Consider the following 25,901-nt stretch of genomic DNA (forward strand, 5'->3'; position numbering starts at 1 on the left):
GACTTTTAAACACACAGTGAAGCACACAGCCTAAAGATGCAGTCAGGGTTTGAGTGTTAAACATGTGTGAATGAAACAAAACACAACTCCAGGTCTGTTTGTGATGAGGAAACATTATAACATAGATCAGAAAAAATCTGTGTATCATTCGTTCATATATTTTTCAATATAAAGCCAAAAATAAGAAAACAAACAAAAAAAAAAAAAAATGTTTTTCATTATTTGTCTGCAAAACCAAAATGAAAAAACAAATCATTATTTGTTTGTTTTCTTCTATTTATTTTGTTTTTCAGTTTTTGATTCTGTTTAAATGAATAATGGAAAATGAAAATGAAAATGGAAATAGACTTTTGTACTGCATACAGACTGAATCAGGACTGGATCAGGACTAAACCAGGACTAAACCTTTTTCAGTCCTGGTCTGGTCCCAGTCTCAGTCCTGGTCCCAGTCCCGGTCTGGTCCAGGTCTCAGTCCCAGTCTCAGTCCCGTTCTCAGGCCTGGTCTGGTCCTGGCCTGATCTCGGCCTCAGTCTTGGTCTCAGTCCCAGTCTGGTCCCAGTCTCAGTCCTGGTCCTGTTCCCGGTCTCAGTCCCAGTCTCAGTCCTGGTCTTAGTCCCAGTCTTGTTCCGGTCTGGTCCCGGACCTGGTTTAGTCCTGATTTAGTCCTGGTTCAGTCCGTATGCAGAGCAAAAGTCCAACCTCACAGTTTAAGTCATGGTTCGTTTTATATTGAAAAACGAATGACACACGGATTAGAAAACATCGTAATATGGGCCCTTTAATTAATTGAAAGCCTAATTGCTGATTCGTTACTCACCTGTATCGCCCCACGCAGGTTAATCCCCGTTTCAATGGCCACATAATATGAAGCTTGCAGAAATGTTCTTTGTAGAAGCAGGGCGAAGAAAAGCAGCACAGCTAACACATAAGCATTCTCCAGGAACTCTTTAGACGAGATGAAATAAATCCCCAACAGCCTTTTCTGCAAGCACAAATTGAAATATCGTGTCATTTAACATTTTCAGACTGAGGGCCAACCTTTTCAAATCCATCCTTCACAGCAGCCCCAAATCAAACACAAGGTTAACAGCTGAAGGATTGGCAATTTTACCGCACAGCAAGAAGAAATATAAATCTTTTCAAGTCTGTGCAATAACTATACGATGAAATGAGAAGGACAGGAGCCTCAAGCAGAGATAGTGTTCACCTACTGATATTTTGTAGTGACATCAGTCTGGGGGTGTTCTACATAAATCTCGAATGATGAAATGTTTTGGAGACAAAGCTCACATTAGTCAACAAACGTTTTAAGAGTGTCTGAAAACTCAAGAAAAAAAAACACACAAAATGGATTCAAAGGTGCACTATTTAACTTCTTTGGTTGGGAGTCCGTCACCCTAGAATGTTCCACAGTATGACTTTAAACAGCTCTACCAATATTTATTAGGAGGTTTTACTGGTCAAAACCCTCAAGTTTGACTGTGAGCAGGGTTGCCTATCCACAGATTTGACCTGTAACTTGGTCTGGTTTGGTTTCCATGAAGATAGAAAGGTTTAAGATTCCAGACTAGGGGTGTGCAAAAATATCAAAATATCAATATATCCTATTGTTTAATGTGATGATATAGTATTTTTTGGTATATTTCACTAAATTATTTTGTTACAGCTACAGTTTTGTTGCTTGTTTAGTGGAAGGAAACTACTTTATATAGCACATTTGAGATTTTCATTGAGTAAAATTGGTGTGTTTCATATTCACTTTGCACAAGATGTGGTTTAACAAAGACTTTTAATACCAGAGAAACGATTTAGCCTTTATTTTTTATTGAATCATATCAAATCGAAAGTGCATTGTATCGAAATTTGTATTGTATCGTGGCCTAGGTATCGAGGTATGTATCGTATCAGCAACTTCTTAATGAAGAAAAGCGTTTGATGGACCCTCCACCAGAAAAGTTACACAATGCACCTTTAAATAACAAATTTTCAGGAGCCTGTGATCAATACAAGCATCCATGGTCCTATTTAGTTGTTTGATTTTCACCTAAAAGATGAGGATAAGTAACTGAAAAACTAGTTTGTGATTGTAATGTTACCATATTTTTCGGACTATAAGGCGCATTAAGCGAAACAAACGGATGACACTTGAGACTGATCTCTTAGCCCAAGTGTCCACGATCCATCGGCAGATTGTGGTGTAATTCGCCCGGCGTTGCCTCCCTGTCTTGGTGAATGTGTATTATGAATGTGGGTGGATAATTTAAGTTTGTTTTATTTCCTACAAGGAGGACTCAAATTTACATTGAGTAATAATGTGTTTCATGCAGCTTTGCGCACATTTGTTTACGTTTTACAGAAACTAAACTTAAAACTACATGGTAAATTTGCATAAACTGTAAGCGCTGAATAAACAGCTCGCTCCCTGTGCGCTGATGCGGTCAGCTTCTGTCAGATTTACTCCATGAGGCTTCTGTCTATGGTATTCATAATGCTTTGACAATCCATCAAACGGTGCAGCTTCGTGGTTTACCAAAGTCGTACTAAAACATTTTGACAGATTTTTGAGCGCCGTGTACCACATAAAATTAGTTCGAGGTCAGTAAGCACAACCAGAATTAATACATAAGGTACACCAGCTTATAGGGGGCACTGCCGATTTTTGAGAATATTAAAGGATTTCAAGTGCGCCTTATAGTCTGAAAAATACGGTATTTGAAAAGGACGTGCTTAAGTTTAACTGCACAAACCATTTCACCTGTTGTGGCACCAGCATCAATCAGTTCTTTCTGGTCAGACTGTGTTAAATAAAGCTCAGATTAAAGTCTAACTTGAGTAACAGAGCTCCAGACAGAGTAGTGCCCACAGCTAGCACCGCATATATAACATCAGCTGCAAAGTATCTATAGGAACATGATATGGGGCTTTCTGAAACTTTAATTAATTACGCAAAAGGCGGCTCATTTCTCAACTCTCCCAGCAGAATGACGGACGAATTATTGATTAGGACCATACCTGTCCAGAATAACCCAAGCTTGAAATCCCCCTGCTGCCTTTAAGTCCTTTTTCTATTAGCCTTGAAACACCATATCACTTTTCTAATTAGCGTCAGACAATTCAAATAATAGTCTTCACTCTGACTTTGAGATATGCTGCTGCTAATATGAACTCTGAATGACAAAAGGAAAGTGTGAGGCTGGCAGGTGTCTGGCAGTCTCCACAGTCTGGTGAATGTAAGAAACTGGAGACCGGTACAACAGGTGTAAGTGTGATGAAAGTTTTATGAGGCTTAAATTAGAATAGGATCAAGACATGTACTGTGAGAAGGGTATAGTGTACAAAAGTCTCCTCAGGTCATGACCTTAAAGAGGAGTCTCAGTGTTGTCTATGAAAGTGGGACTGAACTCCTGAACTCAAGCCACAGTCAAGGTCTAAACAAACCAAACAAGGACGAAAGGCTGAAGGAGAGGCATCTCAGGGCTACACAGTTAATCAATCAAGAAAGTTTAATTATAAAGTGCTGTACAGTCATTAAAAACAATCCATTTCCTTTCACCAACCTACACTGCTTTGACAAAACTTTACAAAAATTAGTGGATCTGGAGCTGTGTCCTGCTCCTCGATTTCAGAGGGCATGATTGACAGGAGGATTAATCAATCAGAGAGACGCTTGCTTTTTTTGTAGTCATGTTTGTGTGCATCCAAAACAAACATAACTACTTATATGTAAAAAAAAAAAAAAAAAAAAAGGAGAAAATCTACATCAAGGACTGAGAAAAAGTGCAGATTTTTACAGAAACAACAATCTAAGCTCCAAACTGTTACTTATTACAGGTAAAAGAAGTAGTATTTTTTGTTCTGGATGTTTGAATTAGAATGTTTGAATTTATTCATGGAAAGCTCTTTGAGATAAAGCATCCTGTTTTCAAGAGGGACCAAGAGCATACAACAGACATGTCAGACCTGCCATATAATTATATTTGGCCCACGAGATCATATCAAATATGTATTAGAACTGGCCCACTGGCAACAGATAGGCTTTAGAGACATTATTTATTTCAAATGTTGTTATTATTTTATATTATGCTTGTTCTGGATTCAATGTTTAAGCCAAACTATTATTAAACATTTCTTTTTAATAAGAAAAGGTTTAACATTCTCAAAAGAAGCAAAAGGTTTAACATTCTCAAAAGAAGCAAAAACACGCAGATGTTGTTGAAATTTTTCAATAAATATTTAGTTTAGCCCACGACTTAGTCTCAGTTTTTTATTTTGGCCCTCTGTGAATTTAAGTTTGACACCCCTGGCATACAACATACAGTTTACTCTCTCCGACACACACATAGTTCGACAATACAATACATACAACACAAGTAACAGGACAATTTTGCTCACATCAATCCCCACCCCCCTTATGTTCATCTCATATAGTTGTTAACACAAACACAGTGTTAATAGAATCAACAGTAATGACAGTCAGTTTTCAGATGAGTTAATAGAGCCATTCTAAAGGAGCCGAGGGAAGTTAGAGACCTCAGTGATGGAGGCAGATGTTTTTGAAATTGTTTTAAAGAGAAGATGTCTTCCGCATTTGAGAGACACATGACACAAATGAGTGGCTGTGGTTGGATCATCTAAAATTTGGTCAGAGATTTTTCATGCTGTATGGTCCGGTTCCAGACTGGATTCGAATTGAATGTAAAAGGGACTGGCTGCTCAGGCAAATCCGACCTTATACAACCCAACAACACAGTCTCGCCCACATGCACTCACGCACCAAAAAACACACACGCGCACACACACATACACACAAATAAACATGAGCCTCATCAATTAACTCGAGAACGCATTTTGACTCGGCACAATTAAGAAATTGTGAAGGCTGCAATTATTAATAGAATGTCCTCTGCGAATAACAAAATGTTTGGTCTTTATAGAAAACATTTTTGCTGTTGTACCTGTAGTTTAGACATGAAATGAATGAGATCCTTGTACTGGTTTGTCAGTTCAGATTTCAGTCTTCTCCCAAATGTCAAAGCTCCTGGAGGTTTTTATTGTGCAACCCAAGTTTTGGGTTTAGTAACAATCTCTCACCCAGACGGCCTGATGCTGTCTGAGCTGCAGTTTAAACTTCACTCTGCACCTATGTGAGTCTGACTGAGCCTCTCCTTACAGCGGGAGCCTGAGGTGTGACTGGCCTGTTGAAATGTAATGGCAAAAGTGTAAACATAGTCTGGAGCCCACACTTGTTTTTTGACTGTTTTATAGTTTATAGTTTGTGATAAAATGGCAAATAATGGACTATGAAAAGTAGAACGTGCTTCTAAAAGGCTTTATACACAGTTTAGCTGGAAATAAGTTGACTTCGTGTTAAGTCCAACTATACATTTCACTTTTTTTCACAGTAATTAAAAGTAAATAAAACATATTACTCCAAAAAATGCTCTTTTCTAGGCACACAAGAATGCATTTCTATTTGGGATAGTATTCATTCACTCATAGGGATGTAACAATATCAACTCTCTTAGTACGATATTATCACGATATGATATTTATTGCGATATTTTGGAGAGGCTTATATAACTGTAGATTGGAAACTTTTGTGCTTTTAAAATACCTTGACAAGATTTTGGTGTGAATTATTTCCATCATAATCCCAAGAATTTAAGTAAAAACATATTTCTTCATATTTCTACATGTTGTCTGCACTGAAATGAATCATGGGATATGTAGTTCCCGATGTTTATAAGCTGTTGCTACTATAAAACCATGCATTTAAGCAAAGGAACTTATAATTCGATATATTGTGATGGTGCACGATATTATTGTGAGACATCTGATGATACAATACCACGATATTTTTGGTTACTGTTCACTCATGATTCTGCTCCTACTGCTTTACAAACCCTGACAAACCCTTTACAAACAAAGACCCTGTACAGCCAAATGGATTCTTGTGATATTTATGAGTTCATGAATCCACCTTGGAGTGAACCCGCTGTACAGAGACTCAGACGGCTGGACCAGGCACAGAGAAGCTTTGAGGTTTGTGCGGAAGCCAAAGGAGAAGTGCCCAAACAAACCAAAACAAAAAGCAGACGGTAACAGCTTGGTGCATTTGCGGACAGAGAAGATGTCTGTGCTTTTCTCTCAACGGGATGGAACGAAATTTTGAGTTTTTCGGTTTGTCCCTGTTGTGATGCTTCAATGAAACAGATTCAAATACTCACGTGATGCTCTGTGTTTTCAGCTGTCTTTCAGTGGGAGTCTTCACAGATCGATGATGTGTAGAACTCAATTCACAGCGACACACAGATCGATCTGCTGTGAGCCAGGTTATTTCAAACTAACAACAGTTCCTAAGATGCACTTATATATTCATACAGAGAAGAGAAGCAACAGAGTCAGAGATTGATCCGGTGTGAGATAGTATTTTGGCCCCGGGGTCAACATACCGCTATAATAAAGTGACCCCCCCTATAGGATTTTGACTCCCCTTAATTTTTTTCTTTAGTAGTTACTTATATGATCAATATTTCTCATGTAATTTACTTTTATTATATATTGCTACATATTCACTTTCTTTTAAGGTATTTTAAGGAATATTTTGAAGGATAACGACTTGGTATTTTGTGTAAATGTAACGTATTGTTAAAATTGCATAGACACAGCAATCTTGTCACTTTTTATATTGTATTTTACATTGTTATGGTTTTTAGTTTGCTCTGTTCAAATAATCCTTAATCATAATGTCAATTTAGGCAATGGTTTGTAAGGATAATGACCTTGAATTTAGTAATGTTGTGTTATTAAATCTTCTCATATCCCCTATTTAACTACTCAATTGAACAACCGTGTCTATTTTAACAAGATTCCAAATCATTATACATCACTTTGATTACCTAACTAATTAATAACGACATATCTCATTTTCAGTAAAATATGTGTTTAAACAACTAAGTCATTTTTAACATTCAAAAGTTATAATCGAAATTAAAAAAAACATCTGAGTTCTTCAAAAAACACTAAATATGTCAATATGTTTTCATTTGCAGATATAGTATTAATATTCTAAAGTTTTTCTATATAATTCAAGTTCTTCATTAATAAAATATAGATTTTCATGGGGGGGTCAACATACCATAATAGGATTCTGACCCCGGGGACAAAATACTATATGTTATGTTGACCCCGGGGACACCTCACCGCAGGGTCAAAATCCTATACCACACCGGCAACCATTAAACTGCACAAACTGACCTATTGCTGCACCTTGATTTCCACATCACAATGTAAAGTTACAGTGGTGACTCTTACCGGCTGCTGTATTGTGCGGTTGTCTTTGCTGATGTGGTGAACGATGCCCGAAATGCACAGAGGCCCCGCGAAGCCCAGCAGGTCGGCCAGGAACCGAAATGTGATGCTGAGGATCAGAGGTCTCCCAAACGCCCTCCTCAAAGCCTGCCAGATCCACTTTGGGCCCTGAGGAGCTGTGCCCTGAGGCTTCTGAGGAGAGTGACAGAATACAAGAGCACAAATCAATAACGTGCAAACATGAAGCCATATCAGAGTGGTCTGTCACAATAACATGTTTAAGGATTGTCCTTGTGATGCCCTTCATGCTGCTGCTGTGACTCTTACTGTAATGAGCCGCGCTGTATGTCTTTATTATGCTTTCAGAGTAATACGATTGTTTTTCTATGACAATTTTCTATGTTTTTCATGACAATAAGTTCTGAATCTAAAGGATCTGTTACTGAAGAAAATATAGAAATGAGTATCCAATTTCGATACTAGTTTTAGTATTGGTTAGTATCTGATTTTCAATACTTTTGACAAACCTAGAGTGGTATTTTTTGAGTAATAAAACATCCTTAATTGAACAAATGTTAGTTAGATACTTTTAAAGGGTCAATATTACACTATTTTCTGATTTTGTTGTATTTGTTTGTTTGTTTCTTTATCATAAACAGACCTAGACTTGTGTTTTATTTCATTCACACATTTAACACACAAACCCTGCACATTTGAGTTCTTCTCTCGAACAGAAAACATCCTGTTCCACCTAAAGCCCAGTTTAAGGTTATGTTTCAAACCGTCTGTGTTAAGATGCAGAGAGTCACCTTTAGCCCCCTCTGCAGAGCATCTGTGTCGACCGATGTACACCTCGGAAATTTTGTAACTACGTGTTGAACCGACGCAGACAGCAGAAGGAAGTGACGCAGACAGTAAAGGCTGTGATAGGTCCTCTCTACCACCACTCTACATACATTTCTCCGCTTTCCCCCTTCAGTTTGTATATACCATAGACTGTATAAAAGAAGTGGACTAAGCGAGTGTGATGTCACCCACAACGTTCAGCGCCGCTCAAATTAGGCTTGCGATGCTTACGGTTACAGAAGCAAATCTGGACTCTATGTTATGAGTAGGATTTATTTGACGTACAAAATTGAGAAAAAAAAGAATCATGTAGAGCAGGTTAATACGAACATTCAAAGACCAAAATGACGAGGCTCACAGCAGCAGGTACAGAGAGAGGAGCGACAAGATCCTAATGTAAGTCAATTGGAGCCAGGGTTAGAAGGAGCTGGAAGAGGCTCCTGGCGAACTTCCTATTTGGCACGTGGAGGCAAGCGCGTTAACTATGTCCACTTATATATACAGTCTATGATATATACAAATGCCAGTTTTAAATCCTAACCTTCTAGTGTTGTGGCAGTGAATTACTTTGCAGCGCATAGACCTCAACGTAGATCCATAAATCAAAAACGACGGTGGCAGTGTGCGTTGAGTCGACGTAGAACTATAATTCAGCCTGAATAATACAGGAAGTGCTCTACTGTGTTTTTAAACTCCATACACCTGCATTAGAATCATTTGGATAATTTCAGCCCTAGATTTGCCAATCTCTACTGAATAAAAGGAGCTGTTAACTTGAAAACTACCACTTCATGACATCACAAGGTGGAACTGAGCATTTTGAGCTTTAGAGATGTAGACATACTAATAATAAAGAGATACTCAAACATGTGTGAATGAAGCAAAACACAACTCTATGTATGTTTTTGATGAGGTAACAACATTATGACATGATTTAAAGTTCAAGGAAGAATCAGCTTTGTGTAATACAGGACATTTAATGCCACACAATGTAACATTTCACCTAAAGCTGTGACTTCATTAGAAAAGTTAAGCTGTACATCTTTAGTTCAAACTGGCAGCACTACAGGACTCTAAAGTGAACAGCTGAGACCCGCCAACACAGAGAAGCCAGCATTACAGCAAAATGGGGTCAAGACGAGACATTTTATGAGATGAAAATGGAGCTATATGGAGCAGCTCAGTGAGTTCCAGAGGACAGAGATAATGATGTTAGGGAATGGCAGTGGGCGAAACGGACAAAAATTAAATCCTTGTTATGTCTGTAGTGTTCCCACATGACAGCGTTATTCCAATCCAACAGATGTGTGGTAAACTTTTTTTGTTTTTTAACTTTGTATTTGTGTTTTTTTTTTCAAAGTTTAAAGCAAACCTGTTACGCAAAATCAACATGGACTATAAAATGACCCGTGTAACCTACATAAGTACAGCATTTTGAGTGGTTCCATATTACACAAAATGGATTCTCATGAATTTTAAGCCATTTTATAATGTTGTTATCTCATAATCCGTGTATCGTTCATTCATTTGTTTTTCAAAATAAAACCAAAAATAAGAAAATGAAAAAACAACTATTTTCTTCATTATTTGTCTCCAAAACCAAAATGGAAAAAAAAAAAACAAAACAGATAATGATTTGTTTTTTTCTGTTTTCGATTTTGTGTTTAAATGAATAATGGAAAAAACGGATAACGACCGTTTCCCGTTTCCGTGACTTAAACTGCAATACTGGACTTTTGAGTTGCATACAGACTGAACCAGGACTGAAACAGATCTAAACCAGGTCTAAACCAGAACTGAACCAGGACTATACCAGGTCCCGGTCTCAATCCCGGTCTGGCCCCGGTCTCAGTCCCGGTCTCAGCTACGGTCTCAGCTATGGTCTCAGAGCTGTCTGGTCCTGGTCTCAGTCCTGGTCTGGTCCTGATCTCAGTCCTGACCACCCGACACTCAGTCCTGGTTTAGTCCTGGTTCAGTACTGGTTCAGTCCGTATGCAGCAAAAAAGTCTGGCATCACAGTTTAAGTCACAGTAACGGGAAGCCATTATCCATTTAAAAATATATATATATTTTGGTTTTGGAGACAAATAATAAGTAAAGCAGTTTTTTTTTTTTAAACGAATGATACACAGAATTCTCATCAAAAACATACTTGGATTTGTGTTTTGTTTAATGTTTGAGTTATCCTGCATTATTAGTCATCTCCCGTGCGCCTCATCCCACTGCCTGCTACTTATTTTAGATTCAGCGCCACATGATTTACCTGTGCTGTGGAAGTGATAACTCCGGAAAAAGGTGTTTGGGGAGAATATGGAGGAACTAAAAAAATGTCACAAACTTTTGGAGTTAGAATTTTTTTCTTCATATTTGTTGTAAAACTAAGAGCATCTCTTCTTAAGTGCAGGGTCAGTGTAATCAACAATGTTCTGCTGTGGTTTTGTCTTGGTGCAGGATTACAAAGAGTAAGTTCAGTTTATTTCATATGTAAAAACTGCAATTAAAAAGGTGACAATGAAAATGTGACTGAAAGTTAACACCTATCAACTCACTTGTGACCTTTAAGCCACGTTATAATGTTATAACCTCGTAAAAAAGTTTTCAAGTTAACAGCTCCTTTTACTTTTCAGCAGAGATAAGCATTCCCAAAGCTGAGATCATCCAAATGATTCTTGTGAAGGTGTGTGGAGTTTAAAAACACAGTGGAGCACTTCCTGTTTTACCACATGACATCACAAGGTGGAACACAAGGTGTTTTCCATTTGAGAGAGGAACACTTTGTATGTCAAACATGTGTGAATGAAATGAAACAAAACACAACTCCAGGGATGTTTTTGATGAGGAAATAATATTATAACCCAGGACACGCTGGAGGGACTATGTTTCTCAGCTGGCCTGGGAACGCCTTGGGTTCCCCCCGGAGGAGCTAATGGAAGTGTCTGGGATGAAGGAAGTCTGGGAGTCCCTGCTTAGATTGCTGCCCCTGCGACCTGGCCCCGGATAAGCAGAAGAAAATGGATGGATGGAATTAACATCATAACCCAAAGACTGAGTCACAACCCTCAGGTGGGACACAAGAGATTTTTTTGGGTCGCCTTGTCACGATCTGCATGTAGGTCTGCAGTGTACAGTTCTGCCTATAAATCTGATAAACACACTACAAAAACTCAGACAGGTGGGCCTACCTATCTCATTAGAAATGTAGAAATGTAAGACATGTTCTGTATAATTTCTAATGTTTTTGTAATTATTTTATTGACTGTTTTATTCCAATATTGCTGGTTCAGTTGAATGTTGAAAAGAAAAAGAAATGTGCTACATTTAATGTCCAAATAGGCAACTTATGGATCCTTTTATTGCTGCTTCACTTACTGGTTTTCATTTTTTAAAACTTGAGTAGTACTAGGGTAATTGTTAACAATAAATTATCCTCATTAATGTTCAATAATGGTCAAATCCGAGTGGTCAGATGGTCAGATTTACGAATAGTGTCTATTGACTTAAGTTTTAAAATATGGGTTCACAGAAAAAAGTTTGGGAAACACTGCATTATACCATAGATCAGAAAAAAGCGTAATACGGGCGCTTTAAAAGGTAATATTATTATAATTCTTTTCAAATTTCACATATCTTCAAAGCAACATTCACAAAGAAGCCACCACTGCTTTGTCGAAAAATATTTAGAAAGTCAAGAAAATATTAGAAAGTAGAAAATAAAGAAAAAAATCATTTGAACTTTTGACTGTCAAAACAACAATATAAAAGTTATCAATAATGTAATACACTGCCCACGTCTGCTATGAGAACATTACATAACAGTGTAAACAAATCATATCCCCAACTAAAAAGACGTTTCTTAGTCAGCAGCTGTAGACTTTTCATTATTTTAAATAGAAACGTCAAAAGCACAGCCAGCTCCACTCTGCACTCGAGGCACGTCTTTGAATTCACTTTGAGGTCTGACAGTTTAAACAAATAAAGCTTTAACGGAACACTGCCCTTAAGGTGGAAGACCTGTCCGATACGTTGGACGTTAGACTTCCTGTCAGTCATTTCCAGTCTCTTTTGCCCAAACTGTCACCAGCCTCGTTATTATTACATTCCTGTCCTACTCTCCTGGCTGCAGAAACAGATTCATGACTAGAGGCCAGAGTGACTGTAATGGAGCCAGGATTTTAAGATAAGTCCAAGAAGTGCTTCGGTCCAAAACAGGACTTCTCACTTACACAAAGCGGCTAGCAGCACATCGCCCACCGCCTACGCACGCTCCCCATACAAAATCATATTTTATTGAACTTGTTGTAAGTTATTAAACGTTACTGCATTTCTCCAGAAACATCAGCTGCCAATTCAACTGCAGATTACACCAAGTATTAGGGTTAAAATCAGAGGGGGAGTTTGCAGGCTTTGCCAAAGCCAATACAAATATTTACTTTAAAATTATTAATATTTTAAATGTGTCAATAAAACAAAAAGATTGTATGAAATAAATATGAATCCTAGTCTGAACCAGGACTAAACCAGGACTGAACCAGGACTAAACCAAGACTCAACCTGGAACTGAACCAGAACTGAACCAGGACTGAACCAGGACTAAACCAGAACTGAACCAGGACTAAAACAGGACTGAACCAGGTCTAAACTAGGACTAAACCAGGACTAAACCAGGACTGAACCAAGATTAAACTAGGTCTAAACTAAGTCTAAACCAGGACTAATCTAGGACTTGAGAGAGGGAGAAGCCAAGCCTGGAGCCCGGTCCTTTCTCCTGCGATTACCCGACAATCTATGCAGGCACACCTCTAGGCCCGTCCCAACACTCAGTCCTTGTTCAGTCCTGGTTTAATCCTGTTTTAGTCCTGATTCAGTCCTGGTTCACTCCTGGCAGTGTACCCCCGCGTACCATGCCCACTACAGCCCTTATCATGTGTGATGATCTGTGCAGTTTGGCTTAAAATGTGAAAATACATCTTGCTGCACTTTAAAATAAGAAAAACAACAACTTTTTGCACTTAAAATAAGAAACAAAATCGAATATTGCTTGAATTAAGAAAAACACACTTTTCCACTAGTAGATAATTTTACTTGTCAAGTTGAATCTACTCAAATAAGGTCACATTTTCTTAGTTTAAGTCATTTTAACTTGCCTAGATATTGTTTTTTATCTCTTTTTTATCTTTAGTTCAGTAGAGATTAGCAGTTCCCGGTCTGAAATTATCAAAATGATTCTGGTGAAGGTGTATTGAGTTTAAAACACAGTGGAGAACTTCATTATATTGCCACATGACATCACAAGGTGGAACAGGACTGGACTGTTTTCTGTTTGAGAGAAGAACTCAGCCTAAATATGCAGGTTTTTGTGTTAAACATGTGTGAATGAACAAAACACAACTCCAGGTATGTTTTTTTTATTGTAACAACATTATAACAGATCAGAAATTAGCGTAATATGGGTCCTTTAAACTAGCGGCGCATAGCCCTCGACACAAATCCATAAATCAAAGCGACAAGGCAACAGCAGCAGTGTGCAATGACGCAGAACTATCCTTCGCCCCTTGAGGGATGATACAGATATAAGACCACATGGGAAAATAAAAGAAAGTGCTAAGTTTTAATGCTGAAAAATCACATTCAAGTGCCTAAATAATGAATGTTTTTTTTTTCAGTATTGAGTACTGGGTCCAATCCTTAGTATCAAAATCAAGTTTGAAATTTTAGTATCTTGACAACACTATTAGCTACGAGTTTTAAAAATCTGTCCCTATTTCAACAATAAAATGCCAGCAGCTTCCATAACCAGAGGTCAAACTCTTAGCCCTATAGGTAGAAATAATCTGTGTATCATTTGTTCATTTTTTTAAATATATAAAACCAAAAATAAGAAAACAAAAAAACAACAAATTTCTTCATTATTTGTCTGATAATGATTCACTTTTTTCATTTTGTGTTTAAATGAATAATGGAAAAAATGGATAACAGCCGTTTTATGTTTCTGTGACTTAAACTGCAATGCCGAACTTTTATGCTGCATATGGACTGAACCAGGACTGAACCACAACTAAAAAAGAATTAAAACAGTACTAAAACTGGACTAAACTAGGACTGAACCAGGTCTGAACCAGGTCTAAACCAAGTCTAAACCAGGACTAAACCAGGATTAAAACAGGATTAACCAAGACTGAACCAGGACTAAACCAGATCTAAACCAGGACTAAACCATGACTAATCCAGGACTGAACCAGGACTAAACCAGTCTCAATCCTGGTCTCAGTCCCGATCTGATTCCAATCTCAGTCCCGGTCTAGTTCCAATCTGGTCCCGGTCTGAGTCTCAGTCTGAGTCCCGGTCTGAGTCTCAGTCTGAGTCCCGGTCTAGTCCCGGTCTGAGTCCCGGTCTCAGTCCGATAATCACCTGACAGTCTATGCGGGCACACCTCTGGGCCCATCCCGACACTCAGTCCTGGTTCAGTCCTAGTTTAGTCCTCGTTCAGTCCTGGTTTAGTCCTCATTTAGACCTGGTTTATACCTGGTTCAGTCCTGGTTTATACCTGGTTCAGTCTGTATGCAGCGCAAAAGTCCGGCATTGCAGTTTAAGTCACAGAAACGAGAAACGGCCGTTATCCGTTTTTTCCCATTATTCATTTAAACACAAAAGCGAAAACTGAAAAAACAAATCATTATCAGTTAGTTTAATTTTGGTTTTGGAGACAAATAAAGAAGAAAATAGTTGTTTTTTCATTTTCTTATTTTTGGTTTGGAATGAACGAATGATACATGGATTCCAAATCATCTTAGTGGGCCCACACTACATGTTGTCTAATAGTTGTCTCTAAAATGCATAACAGAAGACTTTTTTGGGGCCCCTCCTTGCACTGGGCCCTCGGTGAACAGTGTCCTTCACCCTCCCCCAGTCCGACGCCCGTGTCCATAACTATACATGTAGTGTTTTCCAAGTTTTTCTACTAATTTTCACTGAAACTGATCTTAACGTCTGTTCAGTTGGCTTGCAGGAAAAGAGCTGGCATACCAATCTGCATTAAAATGGATTCCAACATAAATTAGGTAAGCAGAGAAAACAGAGTTGCAAAGTGAACCTTGAAAGTGAAAAGCTTTTGACAGTTTTGACAGAAAGAAAGTCTATGCAAAATAAAGGATTTTTAATTTGTGCAAACTACATCGTGTACATAGCAAGGAAGCTATTATTGATTGTCCTTCACATTCAGGGTTAGCTCTGGAAGTCATAATGTATTTTACGTTTATTAAAATTCATGACCCTCTATGGATTCAGAATGACAGACAGATGCTTGGACAGGACATAGTAAAGGAAGGATAGAAGACATTATGATGCAACAACAACAGCCAGAAGTGGGGACTTACAAGTCGTGACTCGAGTCAGACTTGAGGGACTATTTTTAGGACTTGAGATTTGACTTGATAAAATGAACTAAGACTTGGAACTCGACTTGGACTTGAAGGTCGGACTTGTGGCCTGTGACTTGAGAAGACTTGGGAAGCACTTTTAAATCTGAATTCGTTCTATTTTGACTGTAATGATTCACTCTAAGATCTTGTCAAGACATTTAAAAAGGAAAAATTAATATTTCTACAAGTCGTTTATAAATACTCATATATAAATATACCATAAATTTATAAGTGCAGTTTATCTTCATATAAAGTGCAAAAATCTAAGCTATATTTGGTACTTTGGTTTAAAGACTTGAAATGACTTGAAACTCAAAGCAGACGACTTGGACTTGGACTTAATGAGCCAGTGACTCGAAACTTGACTTGGATTTGCCTGTATTTGATTTGGGACTTAACTTGGACTTGAGGTCAAAGACTTGAGACTTACTTGAGACTTGCAAAACAACAACTTGGTCCCACCTCTGACAATAGCAAAATGTAACAAATGTTTGCAATATATTTTATACAACCAAGATAGAAAACCAGGAACATTTGTCTGAATTTTTGTCTAAAGTCTAAAAATATTATTAAAGGTCCTATATTATGCAAAATTGACTCATGTGAGCTTTAAGCCATGTTAGAATGTTCTAACTTCTAACCTCATCAAAAACATACCTGGAGTTGTATTTAGTTTCATTTACACATGTCTGAGTATAAGCTTTTATAATTAGTCCACCAAAAAGTTAATTTAGTTTTGTGTAAAATATATACAGGATTCCCATGGTCATGAAAATCCAGGAAAAATGGAAATTGAAAATGTAATTTTCCAGCCCTGGAAAAGTCACAGAAATGTGTAAATTCAATGAAAGTTTTGGAAAAGTCATGTAATTTTAGTATCCCTTTCATGCAACTACAGTGTTCTGTTAAGTTCTCATTAGGCTATTATGATTATTTCCAAACGTCTGCACCTTTTGTTTAAAAGAGACAACAATAAATGCACTGACAGTATTTTGAATGTTAAAAAACTATAATCCCAAACCATAAGGTGAGTGGAAAGGGTTAACATTTCATATTTAGCCCTAAAATTATGATCAATTCTGCACATGTAGGTGCCGTAAAGTCATGGAAAATTCAATTTAGGTCATGAAAAAGTCATGGAAAAGTTTTGAAATTTTGTCAGTGAAAAAGAGTGGGAACCTTGTATATAAATAAAGGACTACACAGCAAGAAATCAAAAAGCTATTAAAATTTCTTTGAACTCAAAGGACATCTTCACTGAATCCCTTTAAAATGCAAAACAGTTTGTATTTGCCGACTAAACAAACATCATCATCAACAAGCATCAGCGTGGGCTTGTATAATCTCAGAAAACATTCAAACTCCTGTATTAAACAAAATTGACTCTTTTGAGCTTTAAGTTGTGTTAGAATGTTGTTACTTCCTCAAAAACATTTCCAGAGTTGTGTTTTGTTTCATACACATGTTTGAGTAAGTCTTTTATTATTAGTCTGTCCACATCCCCAAAGCTCAAAATGCCAGTAATTCAAGTGAAGGTCTATGGAGTTTAAAAACACAATAGAGCACTTCAATCTGTGTAGCATTCCTTCATTAGTTTTCAATTTAAACCTGAAAATAAGAAAACGAAAAAACAACTATTTTCTTCATTATTTGTCTCCAAAAACAAAATGAAAAAACAGATAATGATTTGTTTTTTCAGTTTTTGATTTTGTGTTTAACTGAATAATGGAAAAAACGGATAATGACCGTTTCCCATTTCTGTGACTTGAACTGAGACGTTGGACTGGACCAGGATTGAACCAGGTCCAAGAACAGAGCCGAACCAGACCGGGACTGAAACCAGGACTTAGACCGGGACCAGACCAGGACTGAGACCAGGACTGAGATTCGGAACAGGATCAGGACTGAGACCAGGACTGAGACCAGGACCAGACCAGGACCAAACCGTGACTGAGACCAGGACTGAGGCTGGGACCAGACCAGGACCAGACCATGATTGAGACTGGGACTGAGACCAGGACCAGACCAGGACCAGACCAGGACCAGACCAGGACTGAGACCAGGACTGAGACCAGGACTGAGACCAGGACTGAGACCAGGACTGAGACCGGGAACAGGACCAGGACTGAGACCAGGACTGAGACCGGGACTGAGACCGGGACCAAACCAGAACTGAGACCAGGACTGAGATCTGGAACAGGACCAGGACTGAGACCGGGACTGAGACTGGGACCAGACCGGGACCAGACCAGGACTGAGACCGGGACCAGACCAGGACTGAGACCAGGACTGAGATCCGGAACAGGACCAGGACTGAGACCGGGACTGAGACTGGGACCAGACTGGGACCAGACCGGGACCAGACCAGGACTGAGACCAGGACTGAGACTGGGACCAGACCGGGACTGAGACCAGGACTGAGACAGGGACTGAGGCCAGGACCAGACTGTAATTGAGACCGGTACCAGACAGGGACCAGACTGGGTCTGAGACTGAAAACGGTTTAGTCCTAGTTCAGTCCCAGTTTAAGTCACGGAAACAGGAAACAGCCGTTATCCATCAAAATCAAAAACTGAAAAAACGAATCATTATCTGTTTTTCATTTTGGTTTTGGTGACAAATAATGAAGAAAAAAGCTGTTTTTTCATTTTCTTACTTTTGTTTTTATTATGAAAAAAGACTTAACGAATGATACACGGATTCACTTCTTTTATTAGTCAGTGTTTTCAGTTTGAGAGACAAACTCAGCCTAAAAATATACAGGATTTTGTGTTAAACATGTGTGAATGAAACAAAACACAACTAGTCTCCAGGTATATTTATGACGAGGAAACAACATTATAACATAGATCAGAAAATAGCGTGAAATGCGCATTGTAGTTGTTTATAGTTGTCTGTATTGTAAGCAGCTGTTTAGTCAGAGAACATAACGCGATTCTACCCCAGATCATTGTCATAATATGGAGCACGCTCACTCCACTACAGCCACGGAGAGAGATGGCAGACGTGACTTCTTCTCCTTTTTCCAACGCGCTGTAAGTGTCAGAGCCTGCGTCATCCTCAAAAACACACAAACTCCAGAGGTACCTTGAGCTCAGAGAGAGATCACTGCACTAGTCTCTGCTCCATTCTCACACTGCGCAGTCTGTTTAACCCCACAGAGGTCACAGTGTCGTCCCGTTCACAGTAAAAGGACTACAGTAGTTTATAAGCCCCGCCCCCTCCACTGACTCGAGCTTTCCACTGGGATTAGCAGCATCTCTCTCTCTCTGTGTGTTGTCTTGCTGTAGGGTACAGTTTTGTGGATTTTAGCTGAATACAGATGCAGGTTTTTACTTAGTTTTAGGCTCATATTACGCTGTTTTCTAGTGGAACTCAGCATTTTGAGCTTTGGAGATACAGACAAATTAATAATAAAGGGTTATTCAAACATGTGTGAATGAAATAAAAAAACAACTCCAGGTCTGTTTTTGAGGAGATAACAACATTATAACATGGCTAAAAGCTCACAAGAGGCAATTTTGCGTAATAAAGGACCTTTAAATGACAGAATATGGACAAAATAAACAAAATCTGCCATAAATATCAGGCCAAAAAATTCTGTGCATCCCAAACAAGCAGTCTTAGACTTAGACCTAGACCTAGACCTAGACTTAGATTTAGATTCAGACTTAGACTTAGACTTAGTCCTAGACTTAGACCTTGATCTAGATTTAGACTTAGACTTAGACTTAGCCCTAGACTTAGACTTAGACCTAGACCTAGACCTAGACTTAGACCTAGATCTAGAGTTAGACTTAGACTTAAACTTAGCCCTAGACTTAGATTTAGTCCTAGATTTAGACTTAGACTTAGACAAATTTTATTGATCCACAAGGGAAATTATTTGGACACAGTAGTTCACACATCACCAGAGTTGGGGACTTGGGGCCGTGACTTGGACTTGAGTCAGACTTGAGTCACTATTTTTAGGACTTGGGACTCGACTTGGACTTGAAGGTCAGTGACTTGGGACTTGACTCGGACTTGAGGCCTGTGACTTGAGAAGCACTTTTAAATCTGAATTCTTTCCATTCTGACTGTAATGATTCACTCTAAGATCTTGTCAAGATGTTTAAAAATGAAAAAATAAGTAAATTATTTTCTACAACTCTTATATACTCTGTAAATATTCATATATAAATATACTATGACTTTTTAAAGTACAATTTAGTTTAAAATTAATAAAAATTGCAAAAGTCTAAGCTGTATTTGGTACTTTGGTTTAAAGACTTGAAATGACTTGAAAAACAAAGCAGACAACTTAGACTTGACTTCGACTTATGGGCCAGTGACTCGAGACTCGACTTGGACTTGCCTGTTTTTGACTTGGGACTTGACTTAGACTTGAGGTCAAAGATTTGAGACTTACTTGAGACTTGCAAGACAACGACTTAGTTCCACCTCTGCTCATCACAATATAATATAATAACAAAGAGTGAAAATATAAATGGTAATAATAAATTAAAGTAGCAAAAAGATATAAATAAATAAAACATAATTATATAAATGTAAATGTACAAGTCAAAATAAAATAGAACAATAAGAAAAAAATCACAGCTTTATACAAGAACTCATTTCAGCAGGTCACATCAGCATCAGTCATGTAAGAAATCCATATCAGTGGATCTCTATAATCTTCTCACCTATAGTTATGTGGATATCAGAGGTAGAAGATTTTCATTATGTGCTGGAGCTATTCTCAAAGGGGACATGTCTGCAGCATGACAAATTACAGCGTACATAAACTGGTCATAGGAGAACAGGGAAAGCGCAGTATAAACTAATAGTATTACAGTGAATTGTACTACATTGTGAATCTATGTAATAATGTTATTAAATCTTCAAAGAACAGACCTGGAGTTGTGTTGTTTCATTTCATTCACACATGTTCAACACACAAACCCTGCATATTTAGGCTGAGTTCTTCTCAAACACGCTGTTCCACCTTGTGAGGGATGTAACAATAACCAAAATATCGTGATATCGTATCGTCAAAGTTCTCTCAATAATATCGTGGACCATCACAATATATCAAATTACAAGTCTCATTGCTTAAATTAAGAGTTAAGGTGCAGTAATAACTAAAAAAAAAGCCAGAACTACATAGACCATGATCCTTTGCTCCATTTCAGTGCAGACTACAAGAAGAAATAACAGTTCTAAGCACTTTTAAGTCTTAATTCTTTGGATTAAGTCTTGTCAAGGTATTTTAAGAGGAAAAAGTAGCATATTAACAGTTTTAGCCTCCACAAAATATGGCAATAAATATTGTATCATGAGACTTGGATTTTGTTACACCCCTAGTTAATACAGGAAGTGCTCCATTGTGTTTTTAAACTCCATACACCTTCGGTAGAATCATTTGGATGATTTCAGCTGTGGAAATGTCAATCTGTACTGAACTAAAAGTAAAAGGAGCTTCAAAACTACCATAGACATCACAAGGTGGAACAGAGCATTATGGGGAGATGTAGAAAGACTAATAATAAAAGCTTCCTCAAACATGTGTGAATGAAACAAAACACAACTCTGGAAATGTTTTTGAGGAGACAGCAACATTCTAACATGTCTTAAAGCTCACAAGAGACAATTTTGTTTAATACAGGAGCTTGAATGTTTTCTGAGATTATACAAGCTCACACTGAGGCTTGCAACGTTTGTTCAGTCGGGCAAATACAAACTGTTTTGCATTTATTCAATGAAGATGTCCTCTGAGTTCAAATATATTCTAATAGCTTTTAGATTTCTTGTTGAATAGTACATTATTTATATATTTTAGGCAAAACTAAACTAACGTTTTGGTAGTTCTTCCATGTTTTAGTAAAAAGCCAGTTATTTTTCAACCCTCTTCACATGACTTCTTAAATCTCACCACATTTTCAGATCATTTTTGACCGGAAAATCGGACTTGCGCTTTTTGTTTTTTCAAGAATAAAGCTTACGCAAACAGTGTAAAAAAAAAAAATCTCTCTCATCTCAAAATCTCAAAGTTTAGGCGGAAGGAAGAGAGTCGCCATTCACACGGATACACGCGCAGCAGTGACGGAGCACCGCAACCTTCCAAACACTGGAAAACTACAACCTTTGACCCCAGACCCCCAAGGAGAGGAGGCTAGACAGGCTAGACAAAATGTACAAGTGCAAACAAAAATCAGCTGTACGGTCACTTCAATGGAGAGTAGGACTGTGGCAAAGGATTTAAAGGTACTATATTACACAAAATGGATCCTTGAGAGCTTTAAAGGTTGTATAGAGGATTTTTTAAGGGAAGTGAAATGTTCTCCTCTTTACTCTAAAAATCACGCTTTTTTACATCCAGTGCATGTTCAGAATTACTGTTGAAGTGACCTGTCTAGAAATATTTTAGCGTCAGTTTTTAGACAGTTTGTCTGCTTCAGTCGTGCTATTGCTGGAAGGAATCTTCAAGAATCACCTCAGTTTGTCTTCGCTAATTTTCCCCTTCTCTTCTTCTTTCAGCGACCTTAAAAAACTGACTTTCTTTTGCGGCGAACTGGTCATGGATTCCTGTCCACCATCTCAACAAACTGTGTGAATTGCGAGAAAGCGACAGTTTGAAAAAGCCTCTAAGAACCGCTGCATAAACCACGTAATCCCCGCACGCTGATGAGTCAGTTACACTAGAAACATAGGGAGTTTGATTGACAACCTAACAGCCAATAGATAAAGACAGAGCCTTGTTTTCTATTGACTGATGTTTATCTGGCCTCACTACATACACAGTCGATAGATTTTCATGCTTTTCTTTTTGGTCATCATAATTACAAGGCTGCTGTGTCTCTGTGATGGTATTTTATACTTTCAATGACAATTTGAAACAAAAAAAAAACCTTCCATACAACCTTTAAGTCATGTTATAATGTTGTTTCCTCATCAGAAACATACGTGGAGTTGTGTTTTGTTTCATTCACACATGTTTGAGTAACCATTAGGGATGTAACAATATCCAAATTTCTCAGTACAATATTATCACGATATGCATCTCACGGTACGGTATTTATTGCGATATCTTGCAGAGGCTGATATAATTGTAGATAGGACACATTTCTGCTTTTAAAATATCTTGACAAGTTTTTGGTGTGAATTATTTCCATCATAATCCCAAGAATTCAAGTAGAAAACATCTCTTCATGTTGTCTGCACTGAAATGAACCATGGGATATGTAGTTCCCTGTATCATAAGCTGTTGCTACTGTAAAACCATGCATTTAAGCAAAGAAACTTGTAATTCGATATATTGTGACAGCTCATGACTATTGTGAGACTTCTGATGATACGATATCATGATATTTCGGTTATTGTTACATCCCTAGTTAAGCAACATTCTAACATGGCTTAAAGCTCACAAGAGTCAATAAAATTTTCTTTTAAATGACAGAATAAAATAATCCAAATGTGCCCAAAAATATATGTTTTTGTTTTTTCTGGATGTTGACGAATCAGTATCAGCCATGAAAAATCCATATCATTGCATCTCTATAATCTGCTCACCTATAGTTATGTGGATATCAGCGGTAGGAGATTTTCATTATGTGCTGGAGCTATTCTCAAAGGGGACATGTTTGGAGCATGACAGATTACAGCGTACATAAATTGGTCATGGGAGGACAGGGAAAGCGCAGTATAAACTAATAGTATTACAGTGAATTGTATTACTGTGCAGTGTTCTGGCGGGTCCTTTATCCTCGGAGATTAATGGATGGCATTTGTCTCCGTCCCACACGCTGCTCACAAAGATCAGCTGAGCTCGCACAAAACACCAAACCTCTCAGTGCTGGTGAAGCTGTTCCACAAATACAGTGACGATGAGCTTCTAGTATAAATCCATACGGCATCGATCCGCTCATGCATGCGCTCTTTACTCACTGAAAGCATCCACAATCGGCTCTATGCACGGTAGCACTCATTGTTTGTCAAAACTAACAGTCATTTTTTAAGTAAATTCATCAAATATAACATAAACAAGCTTTAAAATTCATTCAAATAAAGATTACCAGTTATTTTTATATGTGCAATACATAAAGGTGCATTGTTTAACTTTTCTTTTTCAGCTTTTCTCCATGAAGATATTATTTCTTTGTCTGGAATGTTTCACAATATGGTATTAAGCCTTTCTATCTCCATGAAGACCAAGCCTGACCAAGTTACAGCTCAGATCTGTGGAGAGGCAACACGATTTTCAACATTCTAAACTGTGACACACCTCAGTTGGGGTGGTTGGTATGAATAAAATTGTGAAAACAGTGTGTAACATTGTGCATTCTCGTGTCAATCATAATCTGAGGGGCTTCTGTCTTCTGTTTTTTGTTTTTTTTTTTGCTTTATGGTCATTTGCAAACATGGATTTCTGTATTTTAGCTAAACAAATGACAATTTATGCTCCTTTTTACTGTTGGCAGGGATCAGATTAGTGAAAAACTGTGATAGTCCTGGTTTAGACCTGATGTAGTCCTGGTTTAATCTTAGTTTAGTCCTAGTTTAGATCAAATTGGTCAAAAATAGGGACACCTGGGATATTTCTTCTATAAAACTGGGACAGCTGGTCACTGGTTTTGGATAAATCTGCTGGGACAGGGGACACAGGGCTCAAAACTGGGACTGTTGGGTATCATTGAGAAGTTGCCAAAACGATACATACCTCGATACGTAGGCCACGAAACGATACATATCTTGATACAGTGCACTTTCGATATGATACGATACATTTCAAATCAATTCAATACAGTTCAGTAAAAAATAAAGACTAAATCATGGCTGTGATACTAAAAGTCTTTGTTAAGCCACTTCTTCAAAGTTAATATGAAACACAAACATTTTAATCATCAAAACAGTAAAAATGTCAAATATTTTGGATAAACAAGTTTCCTTCCTCTAAACAAGCAACAAAACTGTAGTGCTGTAACAAAATAATTTAGTAAAGTATACCAAAAAATACTCTTGGTGATATATCGATACAGCAGCCCATGATATCCATACTGTATCATCACATTAAACAATACGATATATCGATATTTCAATATTTAGATATTTTTGCACACTCCTAGTAAAAAGGGACGTCTGGTCACCCTAACTCACAGTCAAAATGCCTGTTTTTCTAGGTATTTTTGAGCTATAAAATCACCTGTAATTTAATAAACGTAATCAAGAGATGTCATACTGCGGAACATTCCAGGCAGAGCAATGACATATCCATAGAAACAAGCAGGTGACAGACTCCCAACACAAAAACTTAAACAGTTCACCTTTAAGTTTGTGGCTTTGCTTTAATAATTATGATGCCTCAAAATTAGCAGTAATAGTTCTAAACACAGAAGCATCTTCCAGTGAAGTATTCATTTTATTTGTGTATTTTTATTTGTCACGTTATCAGTGAAATCCACCATGATGCTCCGTGTCCACTGCCAAAAAGATCCACTGCCTTATCTTTAAAGGTTGCACTTTTAAAGATAAGGCAGTGGATCTTTGTTGTTAGGGGTCTGTCACATTTGTTAAACAGCTGTGCCTTACATTTATTAAATCACAGGTGGTTTTACAGCTCAAAAAGACCTAGAAAAACAACATTCTGACTGTGAGCAGGAGTGTGTTGTGTTGTGTTCAAGTGCTTTTCTTGTTTACGATAATTACCATAGAACGTGAAGGCATCATTAGTCTGTTTTGGTCTCCATGAAGATAGAAAGGTTTAATACCATACTGTGAAACATTCCAGACAAATACCTCCACTAAAAAAGTTACACAATGCACCTTTAAATATGTATTCATTTTAGCACAACTCAGCAAAAGCCCCATGGAGATTGAACTGAACTGTGGTGTTGTTCGGTGATATTGTGCACAGAGTCTATAGACGACTAACACTCAAACACAGCACCAGCGGGTTTCCAGTTCAGCAGCTCACAGAGAAGACACGGGGGTCACGCTAAGAGGCCTCCGGGGCTGACCAGCGTTATGTAATCTTTACTACAGTGTTCCTTTGGATGTGCTGAAGTGCAAATGTACGGCACTATCTCTCTTACAGTCCAGAACCTGAGTGAAATTAAGCAACTAAATCTGCGAAAACGCCAGAGGGAAGATGACTATCAGTCTAGATCACGGTTAAACTGTTAACCTCCTAATTGAATCATCCACATTTCACCATATAAAGGGACCTGAGGTTAAATTAGAGATGAGATTAGCATAGACCAGTGGTTCTCAACCTTTTTCTTCCACCGACCCTTTATTTTACCCATGATACCGGTACATTCTTCTGCTACTCGAGAAGCTAAAGTCTAA

The 25,901-nt window shown here is 37.9% G+C and overlaps 1 protein-coding gene across 1 annotated transcript in view; it reads right to left on the reverse strand.

Moving 5' to 3' along the window:
- The window catches only part of abcc8 (ATP-binding cassette, sub-family C (CFTR/MRP), member 8), a 169,310-nt gene that overhangs the window by 111,048 nt on the left and 32,361 nt on the right, over positions 1-25,901 (reverse strand). Inside the window, exons 7-8 of the mRNA XM_055155789.1 lie at positions 7,315-7,503; positions 818-982 (exon numbers count right to left, since the gene is read on the reverse strand). Of these exons, the coding sequence (XP_055011764.1) occupies positions 818-982; positions 7,315-7,503 (354 nt within the window). The remainder of the gene's footprint in view (positions 1-817; positions 983-7,314; positions 7,504-25,901) is intronic.

The sequence above is a fragment of the Boleophthalmus pectinirostris genome, unplaced genomic scaffold (genome assembly GCF_026225935.1).
Source record: "Boleophthalmus pectinirostris isolate CB_2022bp ecotype Guang Dong unplaced genomic scaffold, ASM2622593v1 HiC_scaffold_2, whole genome shotgun sequence".
Classification (NCBI taxonomy): Eukaryota; Metazoa; Chordata; class Actinopteri; order Gobiiformes; family Gobiidae; genus Boleophthalmus; species Boleophthalmus pectinirostris.